The sequence below is a fragment of the Bos mutus genome, chromosome 8 (genome assembly GCF_027580195.1).
Source record: "Bos mutus isolate GX-2022 chromosome 8, NWIPB_WYAK_1.1, whole genome shotgun sequence".
Lineage (NCBI taxonomy): Eukaryota > Metazoa > Chordata > Mammalia > Artiodactyla > Bovidae > Bos > Bos mutus.
Genome location: NC_091624.1, coordinates 51,510,451 through 51,525,283, shown reverse-complemented (window position 1 = coordinate 51,525,283; position 14,833 = coordinate 51,510,451). Strand labels below are relative to the sequence as shown.

Genomic DNA, 14,833 nt, shown 5'->3' with positions numbered 1-14,833 from the left:
GGATGACAGAGGATGAGGTGGTTGGATGGCATCACTGACTGGCATGCCATCATATGGCATCACATGAGTTTGAGTAAACTCTGGGAGTTGGTAAGGAACAGGGAGGCCTGGCGTACTGTAATCCATGGGGTCACAAAGAGTCAGACACGACTGAGCTACTGAACTGAATCAGTGTCAGTTAGGTTGCTTTCTAGTTAGTCTTTTCCCTGTCTCTTTTCAGGATTTTCTCTTTGCTTTTGGCGTTCTGCAGTCTCGTTGTTAGGTATACTGTCTGGGTGAGTAGTGTCTTCTAGAGTTGTACAACCTGGTAAGTATAGATATGGATTTCTTTTTGTTTGTGATTCATTGTGTTGCCTGTATTTGAGGATTTGTATCTTTAATTAATTTTAGAAAATACCTTGAGTAATTACTGCTTTTTCATTGTCTCTATCTCTGGAACGTGTAATAGATATATGTTAGACCATAGAAGGAAATGGCAACCCACTCCAGTATTCTTGCCTGGAGAATCCCAGGGATGGAGGAGCCTGGTGGGCTGCCGTCTAAGGGGTCGTACAGAGTTGGACACTACTGAAGCGACTTAGCAGCAGCAGACCATAGAGCTTCGTCTTCCATTTATTTTAAACTCTCATGTATCCCATATCTCTCTCTCTAAGCTATATTCTAGATCGTTTCAGACTTATTTCACATTCACGTTCTTTTTTCATTTCTATCTATCTGCTGTTTGACATGTCCATTGAATTTTTCATTTTTATCATTACATTATTTCTAGGGATTTTTATTCTTTTTCAAAATTGCTTTACCTTTTTTCTTTTCATGTTTTAAATTTTTTATTATTTTGAACATATGAACATATTTATGTTCTGTACTTGATAATTTTAATATCTTACATCTTTTTGAGTCTGCTCCTTTTGTTTATTTTTACTCCTGACTTTTGCTCATGGTGTTTGTATCATTTGTGATTTTTTTTTAATAGGCTCATTTTTCTTGGAACTCTTTGGGAATGCTTTGAGGCTTGGATTAAGGGTTGAGGTCTTGGGTTGTGCTGGATTGAAGCTTTTCTTTCAGATAGGAATTGTGTTTCCTTTTGTCATGTTCCTGGAATACAACCATTTAGGACTAGAACTATTTTAAATCAAATTCTAAGGCTGAAATTTCTGGGATATGAATTTGAGCTCCAAACCTGTGTGAAGACTGTCCTGTGGGTACTTAATAATTGTTAAAGGAAACTCTCTTTTCTTCTTCAGAGCCATAACCAGGACAGACAGGTTTTTTTGCCAACTCCTTTACAGGGCAGGTTTAAATTTATTCACCCTTTCATTTTCGTTTTGGCCCCTCCTGGCTTTACCTGGAAGCTTTGGCTCTAACTTAGCACCTTGCATAGGTCTTATCTCCTGCTGTAGGTTATGCAAGAGAGTGGGTAGATGCCCTTAGGGCAGCAGACAGTTTCAGCCTTGATTACATTTCTGCATTCATGCTCCTGTTTTTCGTTTGACCTCTGAGGATTTTCCTATCTTTTTTGCAAGCTCAACCATAAATTTAAAAGGATTAAGACATATTTTCTATGCAACATTTCTGTTAGAACATTTTAACATAGTTTTTTTGTGCTGGTCATTGACTAAACTTTATTTCTTGGTACATATTAGAAGCAAACTGGCAGTCTAGATATGGGAAGCAATTCTTAGGGATTTATTTGTGGCCAACCTCAATTGCCTAGAATCTGGGTGTGTTTGATTAAATACAGCTTGAAACATGTTGAAAATGACCTGTCAATAGAACAGCCTAAAGTGATCTACATGTACTAACTAAAGAGAACTGAATATACATTTTCAAATTTCCTGGTATCACCCATAATATCCTCTTGATAGTGTTTCATTTTAATAAAAATGGTGCAAGGTAATTTGCAAATGATTAAGGCATGTTGTAAAGAAATTGACTTTTCTTCTTCAGTGTGCTTTATCCAGTAACTTTTTTTTTTCCAGTTTGCCAAGCATTGGACAGAATCAAATGACCTGGAATCTACATCATTAACTCCAGTATTATGCAGGGCATCTGCCAATAAATTAAAGAACAAAGAAAATGTATATACTCCTAAGTCTGCTGTAAAGAATGAAGAGTGCTTTGTATTTCCTGAGCCAAAGACTCCAGTTAATAAGAACCAGTATAAAAGAGAAATACTCACTACACCAAATCATTACAGTACACCCTCAAAAGGTATTTGCTGTTTAGATTAAACAGTAGCAAAATATCTCGAAATTCCTTCTTCTTACCGTGCTAAATAAACATATAGCAGATCAGAAATGGGTAGCATTGCCCTCAGGAATTATAGGAGAAGCCAGGCTGTTTTTTAAGCATATGTTATTTGCATTAGTTGGAATGAAAGCATATTAATCAACTTCAGATTTTTCTCAAATGTTATTACGTTTTTCTCTTTCCCACATTTATAGAGTTGAATCATAGCATCATAGAATATCAAAGGTGAAAGGCAAGTTATAGCTGATTTAATCCCCCTACCGTTTTCACAACGGAGGAACCTGAGACTCGGAGTGAAGGGATCTGCCCAAGGTTGTACATGTAGCCTGAGACCTTGCTTGCCCCTCTGCCCCCACATAGAATGACTCCATTCAAGTCTTTGCTGAGCCCTTCTTACTGGTCTGGAGCTCCAGTTCTGGTGTCTGATCCTGTTCTGCCTGTTCTACTACTGATGCCCTTCCGGATACCTAGAGCTGTGTCTATATTACAGCTCTCTCATTTACCTTGATTTCCTCTTCATTGGGTGATGTCTCAGTGTTTTCATAGCTGATCTTATCTGGGCACATTCTATTTTGTCACTCTGTTTAAAACATAGTGCCTAGAACTGAATCCAGTTTTCCAGTACTAGGTCTCACCAGGATGAGACAGTGTCATGAGCGTAGGCTGTCTTACTTTACTGTGACATGGCATAGTACCTAGCTGGAGCCATACTTGGTATCTTGTGCCTACTAGGTGCCTGCATGCATGCCATGTTGCTTCGGTCTGCCTGACTCTTTGCAACCCCATGGTCCGTGGCCCTCCAGGCTCCTCTGTCTATGGGATTCTCCAGGCAAGAATACTGGAGTTGGTTGCCATGCCCTCCTCCAGAGGATCTTCCCAACCAGGGATCAAACCTGTGTCTTTGATGTCTCCGCATTGGCAGGCGGGTTCTTTACCATTAGTGCCACCTGGGAAGCCTAGTCCCTGGTATATAATGGGGGCCATTTCTGTTGAATGAAGAAATGCATAAATTAGAGAGAGCCTGAAGGGATTTTATTTACTGTGATCTAGTCTTTGTCACTTTAAAGAAATGACACCTAAACTTTATTAGTTTTCTTTCCAGCAATGGTGACCTACTCGTGTGTTATGTTAAAATCTTAATGAACCTACACTGTGAAGCATTGCCTTGTGAATGGCTGCCCACATCCTGCCATTGTGTTTCCAGTTTGCTAACTGACTAACTGATAGCCAGTTCTAGAGTCTACTTCTTATACATAAAGATATTATGAAACACTTGGTGAGAATATTTGCTGGAAGTTCTGTTGATAGCATTATCCAGTTGAATCAACACTGTCCCTAAAATCATGAGGCTAGTTTGGTGTGATGTGTGAAAGCCTGTGGTTATTTATGAGTGTTAATGAGATAATGTTTGCATATAGTAGGATCTCAGTAATTGCTGCTGTTGCATCGTATCTCTTTCTCTTCTCTTATTTCTCTTAATATACCTGCAAGGTCCTTTGTGAGTTGTGAGTTGGGCAGGGAACTAGAATGGACCTTTAACTCAACCCATTCAGGGCTTTTTTTTTTTTTTTAATTATTTTTTAAAAATAGTCCCTTCTATTATTGACTTTCAATAAAAAATTTATGTAATTCTGAAAGTTTTGAAAATATAGGTAGTTTGGAATTTATAATCTTAAAGTGTCATTAATTTACATATCTTGTCCCTGTGAGAGATTACATTGGTCAGAAGCTAATTTTGGCCATTTTTCTTTAAACATAAGGGCTGCCAAGAGAAGCAGTGGCTGAAGCCCCAGTTGATAGCCTCCATTAGCACTTTGCATTTTACTTTTGCTCTGAATCATATTTTTAATATTTATTTTTTATTATTTTGCTGCTCTGGGTCCTCACTGCAGCATGTGGGATCTAATTCCCTGACCAGGGATCAAACTTGAGCCACCTGCTTTGGAAGCATGGAGTCTTAGTGACTGGATCAAAAGGGCAGTCCCTCTGAGTCATTTTTTGACCTAAGAATTAGTTTTATTTTTCTGAATCCTGTCTAATCCATTTAATGAGAGTTTGTTGAAGGGTAACTATATATGGTAGTAGATACCCTCAGTACATAAAGATGAAAACTGTTTTCATAGGTATTGTTGATTAATCTTATTTTATTGTTCCTGGGGAACCAGTGAGAGTAATGCTATATAGTCATAAATAAAACAAAACCTCTGATCTATTTTTAAAACCTTGATATCTTATATTTCTAAGCAATATACAACTTTTAGATCATGAACAAAAAGTTAATTAGCAGTAACCAGATTGTTAACACAGATTTGTCACAAACTATATCAGTTACAAATACACTGCTAGAATAAAACCCCAAATTCTGGAATATGGACTATAAAAATAACTAAAGCTCACAACCTCTTTAATAACTTTTGTCAGCTTTCACAGGGAACTGTTCTCTTTGCCTGACAGGAGTTGAAAGGGCTATGAATTAACATCTCTCAGTAATGTATCAATTAAAGGTATAAATACACACTGACTTATTTATAGAAAGGAGAATCCGTAATCATGAAGTATTATTTATATGTTCTATTTAGATTTGTCATGTGATATTTATAACAAAATCTTAAGCATGGCCTCAGTTTTACAGTGAAGAAAAAGCAGAGTCACATTTGTAAAGCAAAATGATTTTGTTTTTATTATAAGTCACATGGAAACATTTCTTTAAAGAATTAGAGCATTAACATCACTGGGCAAGTGATTACAATATTTCTGAGCCAGTGAATGAGGTGATACATGCATTATTGATAAAAATTTTGAAACTATAGCATGTAAGCTACATATGGTTTGTATTTGTTGTTTTTCTAATAGCTGGAAACCAGTTCCTGAAAGAAACTCCAATTAAAATGCCTGTAAATTCAACAGGAACAGAGAAGTTAATAACAGGAGTCATTAGCCCTGAGAGGCGGTAAGTGTTCAGTTTTTAAGACTCGTTTGCTCTTCAGTGTATGTAACCAGATTTCCTTTTTTCATATATGATAAACCCAATTAAGGTAAACCAGCATGTGAATTCTGTCAGGGACTGTAGGAATGTCTGTATAAACATAGTCTGTGGTCATTACTGAATATGTTGACACTTCCTCAGGGGGCAGTTGTGGGACTCATCAGCAGGAGGATTGACACCTTAACTTAAAATACAGCAGGGGCTTCTTTGGTGACTCAGTGGTAAAGCATCCCCCTGCCGGTGCAGGGGACATGGATTTGATCCCTGATCTGGGATGATCCCACAAGCTGCAAAGCAGCTAAGCCTGTGAACCACAACCATTGAACTTGTGCTCCACATCTTGGGAACTGCAAGTACTGAAGCCTGTGTGTCCTAGAGCCTGTGCTCCCCACAAGAGAAGTCACCTCAGTGAGGAGACCATGCACTGCAACTGGAGAGTAGCCCCTGCTCGCCACAACCAGAGAAAAGCCCGTGTCGCAGTGCGGACCCAGCACAGCCGAAAATAAATAAATAAAAAAATACAGCCGGCTGGGAGGCTGGGCCCAGGGTTCCTGTGCTGAGGCCCATCTTTCCCTACACTTCTGCCAATGGAGTACAGATGTCTACTAACAGAAGCAAAGAGTCAGACATGATTGAGCATGCACTCATGGCATTATTTCATTTTCTTGATATCATAATGAGATTGTGGTTATGTAGGAAAATATTGATATATTGATGTATACTGAAGTGTTTTAGAATAAAGGGTTGTGATATCTTCAGATGGGTTACTTTGATGGCTTATTTTTAATATATTTATTATATATACATAAAGAAAGCAAATGCGACAAAATATTAATATAGTATTAATCTAGAAGGATATGTGGGTGGTTGTTATATATTTTGCTCAACTCTTCTACAGATTTGACATTAAAAATAAAAAAGGTAGGGGAAAAAATAATTTTGGCATTTGGCTCAGTGGACAGGTGATGGCTGCTTTGGGTGGGAGATGGCTTTCATGTTCCCTGAAGAAGAATAAGATGGCCTGGCCTGGGCATACCTGGCACCTATCAGGCAGGACAAAAGCATCTCTGTGAGGAGCCAACAGGTGGAAGTCCAGCTCCTACTCATGAGGTTTTTTTCTTTTTTTCCCTCAGGTGTCGCTCAGTAGAACTCAATCTCAACCAAGTACATGTAGAGGAAACTCCAAAAAGAAAAGGAACCAAAGTGTTTGGGAGCCTTGAGAAGGGGTTGGATAAGGTTATCACAGTGCTTACCAGGAGCAAAAGGAAAGGCTCTGTCAAAGATGGGCCAAGAAGACTAAAGGTAGGTGGACTGAAGTTCTTTAACATGGATTTTAGAAGTTGACTGCTGATTGTACTATTTCTTTTTTTCCAAAGAAAAGTACTGAATGCATGAATTGATCAGTATTTTTAATTTCCTTATTCATCTGTTTAGCTAATATGTACATATTTTTTGAGCACCTAAAGTATACATGTTACTATGCAGTAGGCTTAATGCAGAGGTAAATTACATACAGTTTATCTTTTGGGGGGACAAATAATTAAAATTTAAATATTCAGGTTCAGGTAGGGGGATTAATCTCAGAGGCAACATGGAGATGAGGAAGCATGGGGCATGTTTGAGGAACTGTCTTAAGGGTGGGAACTTGTGCTCAGTTGTCCTATTTCTGGTACACAGAAGAGTCCCTGACACAGGGGTGCATTTGTAGGCCCTCACAAAATATTTGAATGCAGAGCAAGTTAATTTGAACTTTGAGTGTGGTGTGTGTGAGGAGAATAGCAACAGGCCCAGAAGGGAGGCTGGGCGCTTCGGGGGAGAACTGTTCTGATATCCCATTTATGTTCTATCTTAAAGTGAGAGAAGATAGGACTTCTCCGTTAGTGTCTGTTGCCTTGTAGAACTTACGTAATTCACTGGAGTTTTATGTTTCATATGACTGTTTATTAGGCATATTTTATCCTTTTATTCTGAGATTTCTCTAGTTGGAGACAGTTGTGAGGTATTTCAAACCCTGACACTGGGATTATGAAAATCATATGTCATTTCTAGGAGAATAGTAAATAAAGAAGATTAAGGAAACTTGTCCAATTATATACATTATTGAGATGCTAAGCAGTTATCAAATACTAATGGATAACATCCTTGAAATGTTCGCCTATGTAAATTGTTTGGAACTCGAATGCATTTTTCAGTAGGAACTGCTGTGATATTGGCTTTCTAGGTATTTCCCAGTGCTTCTAGAATGTAGGAGAGAACTGACAAGATAGGAATGAGAAGCCTGGGTTGTAGCCTCAGCTTCATACAGTGTAGCTTGGCTAAGACATTTTATCTCTGACTTTCTCAATGTCTTTATTTGTAAAAACTGGAGAGAATGTCTCTGGCAGCTTCACAGAGTAGGGATATGTAAACAAGACTGTATGAAATGCTACATTGCATATGAAATGCTTTATTGATATAAGGTGTTCCAGTGTCAAGTATTATTTTCGTCAGTGTTGAGCATTTTAACCCCAGTGTAGCAGAACCACAGTTCTAATTAGCACATCCGAGCATCTGAAACTTTATCTAACTTTGGATCTTTAACCCTTTCTAATGTTTAAAGTTTTTCATAACTGAAGGACTTGCCTTCAGAGATTAGCCTCATGTTTCCACCCGGTTGTTAAGTTAAAAATTATAAACTTACAGAAAATTAAAAGGATGGTACAAAGGGATTTTCCTGGTGCTCCGGTGCTGCCACTGCAGGGAACGTAGGTTTGATCCCTTGGGGATCTAAGATCCCACAAGCTGTGAGATGGGGCAAAACAAAGATGAAAGATGGGACGAAGAACACCTTAGTTTTTTAAGACAGCAAATCGTATGTAGTTAAGCCCTCTTTTAGGAAGCAGTCTTTAAAAATCTTTAATTTTAAATAGATAAAATAAGATCACTTTTTTATTTTACAAAAGGAATCACTTGAATTGTGATTTGAGTGTGTAGTTTGTTATTATCTTGAAAAGACCAATTTGTTGAAAAAAGTCCTGAGTTGGAAGCCAAGAGACAGAGGAGCTTGTCACAGCTGTGCCTCTTGTTCCTTTTATAACCTGAAACTGAGGTTCCTGAACTCCAGTCATTTGACAGTCACCTTTATATCGGTATATCAGTGTATAATCTACACTGTTATTTTTCTGATACTTTCTTTATATGATGCATTGTAGTATATGTGCTGCCAAAGTGAGCATTATGTGATGCAGAATTAAAATAGATTTAGAGGTATAATTGACATGCAATAATCTGCATATATTAAAAATGTACAATTCATATACTTTGGCATGCATAATGTACTTGTGAAACCACCACAATCAAGATGACTAACTTTTTAAAAGCTTGTGTTTATTTAAAAGGAAACCATATATTATTAGTTTTTGCTAATTATATTTTCTAAATCAGATTGGAACAAATACATAAAAATATTTATCTGGGACTTCCCTGGTGGTCTAGTGGTTCAGACTCCATACTTCTGCTGCACTGGGTACAGTCTTGAACTCTTGTCAGGGAACTAAGATCCTGCATGCTATGCAGTGTGACCCCCAAAAAAGTATACATGTGCCACTTAGGTTATAAGTCCAATTATAATTTTTTATCACATTTTGGGAAACCCCATCTTAAGAAACTTGTATTTCTTCTTTGGGTCATAGGTTCTTCATTTGAAAAGTAAGGTAGTGGGGTCGTTTCCAACCTCAGCATTTTGTTATTTATAAAAAGAACTGAAATGTTAAAGACACAGAAGGTATAATTTTGTTTGACAATATAAATAGTACTAGGAAGGCAGGGATTCTTGTCTGTCTCTGGGACCTATTAAAACAGTGCCTGGGACCTAGTAAGCCTTCAATAAATAGTTGTTGGATGAATGGATAGACAGTTACCAATTAGGAATGAAATTATTTCTGAGAAATATGCTGTGAGTGAATGAGAAAAACCTGTTATATTCATTCCTTCATAGAATTGTCATAGAATCAGCTCCTGGGATTCTATAAAATTCCTTAAGTAATCAAGAAAGAATTAAGGAAACACATCCAACTATATACAAGTGAAATTTTCTAGGGCATTTGTTTTCTCACAGTTTTCACTGCAGGAATCTTTATCACAATGGAAGAAGGGGGAAATAGGTAGAGCTCAGAGAGATAGACATTATTTCATATTTATTTACTTATTTAAAAAGCTGGTAGGAGAGGAAGGTGCAAGTATAAAAATGATGATATGGAGGTGATTACTAATAAACATGATTTCTGTAGGCTCTCCCAGTACCATCTCAGTCCAGCTTACTAAGAGTTGATTGTAAATTCTGTTTGTCTTGAAATATTTCCACTTGAAATGGTACTATATTGAGGAGTTGGGGATCTCTAAATCAGGTAGGATGGTCTTTGTATTGATGTAAGGATTTACTTCTCACCCCTCCTTTTTCTTTTTTAAGCCTCACTATAATGTGACTACAACCAGATTAGTGAATCCAGATCAACTCTTGAATGAAATAATGTCTGTTCTTCCAAAGAAGCACGTTGACTTTGTACAGAAGGGGTAAGAAGCATGTTTTCATCCATTACTTGATGTCTTTTGAACTTTGAGAAAATATAGGTTGAGTCCCTTCTCTTATTAAAAATATGTATTTCTTCCATCTCATTTTTTCCAAAAAAGCTTTTATGATAGTGTCTGTTTATAATTTATTCTTTTTGTTTTATATGGGCTTTAGAAGTTTTTTAAGTGACCATATTGTCACCACTTTCAAAGTTAGACTTTTCAAAATAGAAAAATCTAAATTTCTTCCAGTTTTCTTTTGCTTTTTCTATTTTTCTTTAATGTTCTGCTTAACAATAATATTTCTAAGTTCTAATCTAAATTTATGAGATACCTCAAATCAGGGAGATATATATAGATATATATATACACACATACTCCTCTTTATGATGTCTATGTGATAGGATTGGTTTTCAGTACTTTAGAAAGTATGTCACTTTATCTCTTTCCCACTGTTGAAAGAACTGCCATCAAAACCTCCTGGGTCATGATCTCATGGTTTGGACAGCCAGAACTCTTCTGGCTACTTAAGATGTTCATATTTCTAAGCACTTCCACTTAGTTATGTCTCTCTAAAATTTCATTATTAAAGCACTAATAGAAGAATGGAAGCACTAAACTAGAAGAATGAAAAAACTGACTTAAAACTCAGCATTCAAAATACTAAAATCATGGCATCCAGTCCCCATCACTTCATGGCAAATAGAAGGGGAAAAAAAATGCAAACTGACAGATTTTATTTTCCTGAGCTCCAGAATCACTGTGGACATGACTGCAGCCATGAAATTAAAAGACTCTTTGCTCCTTGGAAGGAAAGCTATGATAAACCTAGACAGCGTATTAAAAAGCAGAGATATCACTTTGCCAACAGAGGTCTGCATAGTCAGAGCTATGGTTTTTCCAGTAGTCATGTACAGATGTGATAGTTGGACCCTAAAGAAGGCTGAGTGCCAAATAATTGATGCATTCGAATTGTGGTGCTAGAGAAGACTCTTGAGAGTCCCTTGGACTGCAAGGAGATCAAACCAGTCAATCCTAAAGGAAATCAACCCTGAATATTCATTGGAAGAACTGATGCTGAAGCTCCAATACTTCGGCTACCTGATGCAAAGAGCTGACCTATTGGAAAAGGCTCCAATGCTGGGAAAGATTGAAGGCAAAAGGAGAAGGGGGCAACAGATGATGAGATAGTTGGATAGCATCACTGACTCAATGGACATGAATTTTAGCAAACTCTGGAAGATAGTGACGGACAGGGAAGCCTGGTGTGCTGTAGTCCATGAGGTCGCAAAGAGTTGGACATGACTTAGTGACTGAACAATGACGAAGAAGAGCCACTAATAAATTAGCAAAAATATTTAAATGGAACAGTCAATAGAGAGAAGATTTTAAGAAAGAATCTTTTGCAACAGTAATTTTACTTTTCATTATCTCTAAGTGTTGGCAAGCACTACTTATGTGAATCCTGGCTTTCTTCTTCAAATGTCATTAGAACACATCTAACCCTGACTTGCTCTTCATGCTTGGGGTTTATTCACAGTTGCAGAACCTCTCCCCAAATCTATATGAGAAAGCTTTCAATTATTTTTCCTTTAGCATATAATCTGCCGGATCACTAACTGGCTATTAACTAATAATCTGTTCCTTGAACTTCCTTATCCACCCAAAGGTCTGCCTTGATCCCTTATTTTTCTTTTTATCTTACCTGTTTTTACTTTCTTTGTGACAAAGCAGAGTAACGAACTTTTCAGTGGAGTGGTGTCACTAATCTCTGTCATATTCCATTGCTATCTTTGTCCAATGAGGAAGAATCAACGTTTTATCTTTGATGTGACTGCATTGCTCTGTGCTTCATCTTCCCATCAGGAACCTTAACTACAGGGTATACCTTATGGCATTTCTGGTATCGACTGCTTATTTTTAATAGATCAAGCCCCAGAGGACACAAGTAAGAAAAAGAGCGATATATTTTATAACTCTGCCCTAAAGTGTTATAATGATCATAACCTCTTATTACTATTAGAAAATAGGGCTTCCCTTGTGGCTCAGCTGGTAAAGAATCTGCCTGCAAAGTGGGAGACCTGGGTTCGACCCACTGGAGAAGGGAAAGGCTACCCACTCCAGTATTCTGGCCTAGAGAATTCCATGGACTATATAGTCCATGGGGTTGCAAAGAGTTGGACACAACTGAACGACTTTCACATTCACTATTAGAAAAACCTCAAAAACGTGTTTCTTACTAACAGGTTGGTGGCTTCAGCTTAATTTATATGAAAGACAGAAGTTCTGATGAAGTGCACAAAATAAAATATTCTTCATCTTCCCTCTGCTTTCTTTTGTTGTGAACATTGTGGAAATGGCCTGATGTTCACAGGTTATACCATTGAAAGAGTTGCATAAAGGATGCCAAAAGATTTCTTAAGCATGAATGGCTTGTATAGCTATGAATAAAGCACTTTTCTTTGGAGCAAGGGAGAATTCTGATAAAGCCTTTTCAGCCTTTTTTTTTTTTTTTAAAGATTCTGGTTCAGCTTTTGGGAAAACACTAGTCATACTCCATCACTAATGCATAGCTAGGTCATCTGGAAACTATAAGCAGTACTGCATTGCTTAATATGAAATCATGGTTCATTTTCCCCACTGGCCTCCTAGAGGCTTAGAAATCTCTTGTATTATACAGAATATTCATGATTCTCCTACTAACTGGCTTCTTATCTTGTTTTTCACAGCTATACACTGAAGTGTCAGACACAGTCAGATTTTGGCAAAGTGACAATGCAGTTTGAACTAGAAGTGTGCCAGCTTCAAAAACCCGACGTGGTGGGTATCAGGAGGCAGCGGCTTAAGGGTGATGCCTGGGTTTACAAGAGATTAGTGGAAGACATCCTATCTAGCTGCAAGGTTTAATTGATGGATGGTTTCCATCCTGCTTGATGAGTATGGGTGTGATACAGCCTATGTGGAACCTGGTGTGATTGGTTTGATTTTTCAAGTCCACTGGAAGTACAAACTCATGTCTAAAGAGCTGTCTCAAAGACCAATATCTGTTTGTTTTTAGACAAAAGATACTATTTTGTGGGTGAACCTAAGGCAAGCCCATCTGTCATTATCTATTACTGTCTTTTTAAATCATGCGCTTTATATATTTAATAACTGTTTACTTTCTTGGAGTCACTTCCATACATGATTGTAAGCTCTTAACTATGTCTTCTTTTTAATGTGTAATTTCTTTCTGAAATAAAATCATTTGTGAACATAGCAGGCTTCTCCTCTTCTTTGTATTTGATTTTGATCCAAATAAAACCTCAAATGGCTTCTTGACTATTAAGTAGAGACTATTTGGAGTATGTTTTATCTGTTATCAAATATGCCTTGGGCAGAAAAACAGATAAGAATTCATTTGCATAATTTTTTCCTGTCTCCGATTTAAGTAGGATTTATTGAGATCGTTAACTAAGTCACAGCTGTGGTTACCAGAGTTAAACAACACATTTAATATGTTGAATAAAAGAGTGTTGACTTCAGTAAGTGTTTTCAGTCAACAATGATAAGTATCTGAACTATGAACCCCTATAAAATGTTACTTTATAGTAATTTTCCATAAGTCTTAAGGTTGGCCTCAAATTTGTCTTTTTATTTCATTTTACTGGTCTCTAAAGGTCAGCACTAAAGTTATATTTGTATGGATTTTACAAGTTAAACTAGTTGGAGAAAAAAATAGTGTTTCTAGTCAATAGTGAGGAAATGTTTTATCATTCATTTGTTCAGTAAACATTTACTAAGTGCTTATAAGCATTAGGTTCTAGGACTGAATATCAAACTGTCTAATAAACTCAAGTTCATCTCTTAGCAGGTTGTGTATGTGTAAGTCACTTCAGTCATGTCCATCTCTTTGTGACCCTGTGGACTATAACTCGGCAGGTTTCTCTGTCCATGGAATTCTCTAGGCAAGAATACTAGAGTGGGTTGCCCTTCCCTGATCCAGGGGATCTTTCTGACCCAGGGACCGAACCCCCATCTCTTACGTCGCTGCATTGGCAGGTGGGTTCTTTACCACTAGGGCCACCTGGGAAGCCCATTAAAAGGGCTGCTGCTGCTAAGTCACTTCTGTTGTGTCCGACTCTGTGCGACCCCATAGACGGCAGCCCACAAGGCTCCCCTGCCCCTGGGATTCTCCAGGCAAGAACGCTGGAGTGGGTTGCCATTTCCTTCTCCAATGCATGAAAGTGAAAAGTGAAAGTGAAGTCGCTCAGTCGTGTCCAACTCCTAGTGACCCCGTGGACTGCAGCCTACCAGGCTCCTCCGTCCATGGGATTTTCCAGGCAAGAGTACTGGAGTGGGGTGCTATTGCCTTCTCCAGTTAAAAGGGCAGATGCATATAAATCAACCAGTACTTAAATCTACCAGTACTTATAGTATAGAGGGCATGATCAACTTTGTCTGGAGGAGTAAGGAAACTTTCCTTCCTTCTTAAAGGAAACTATTTGGTCTTAAAAGATACATGAGTTCAATAGAAAGAGAAACAGTATGACATTCTTGGCAGCATGAATAGTATGTACAAAGGCATGGAATGATAAAATGGCTTGTGTGTTTAGGGTACAGGCGGAAGGTGCTACAGGGAGGATAGCAGGGGATAAGGATTCATAAGTTTAGCTGGAAATAAGTGATGAAAACTTGAAGGAACTTGAAGCCTCCACTAAACCGTTTTGATAAAGGAGTGCTATCAAGGAGTTTAAAAATTTTTTATAGCAGCTTTACTGAAATACAATTCACATCCTATAAAATTACCCCTTTAAAGTGTACAGTTCAGTGGTTCTTAGTATATTCCTATTTGTGCAACCATCACCACAATCTAATTTTAGAACTTTTTCACCACTTGAAAGAGAAACCTTGTAACCATTAGTGGTAACTCCCAATTCCCGAACCCCCTGCCCCCGTCCCGCACCCCCCACAGCCCCTGGCAACCGCTAATCTACTTTCTGCCTCTATGGACTTGACTACTGTGGACATTTGATATAAATGAAATCTTATATGTGGCCTCTGAGGTCT

At 37.8% G+C, this 14,833-nt stretch overlaps 1 protein-coding gene across 2 annotated transcripts in view; it reads left to right on the top strand.

The window, feature by feature from the left end:
* MELK (maternal embryonic leucine zipper kinase) overlaps positions 1 to 13,036 on the top strand; it is a 73,122-nt gene extending 60,086 nt beyond the window's left edge. For both annotated transcript variants that reach the window (XM_005908598.2, XM_070376107.1), the window contains exons 14-18: positions 1,980 to 2,211; positions 5,104 to 5,200; positions 6,370 to 6,538; positions 9,684 to 9,787; positions 12,514 to 13,036. In XM_005908598.2, the coding sequence (XP_005908660.1) occupies positions 1,980 to 2,211; positions 5,104 to 5,200; positions 6,370 to 6,538; positions 9,684 to 9,787; positions 12,514 to 12,691 (780 nt within the window). In that variant the 3' untranslated portion in view covers positions 12,692 to 13,036. The remainder of the gene's footprint in view (positions 1 to 1,979; positions 2,212 to 5,103; positions 5,201 to 6,369; positions 6,539 to 9,683; positions 9,788 to 12,513) is intronic.
* The last annotated feature ends 1,797 nt before the right edge of the window (positions 13,037 to 14,833 follow it).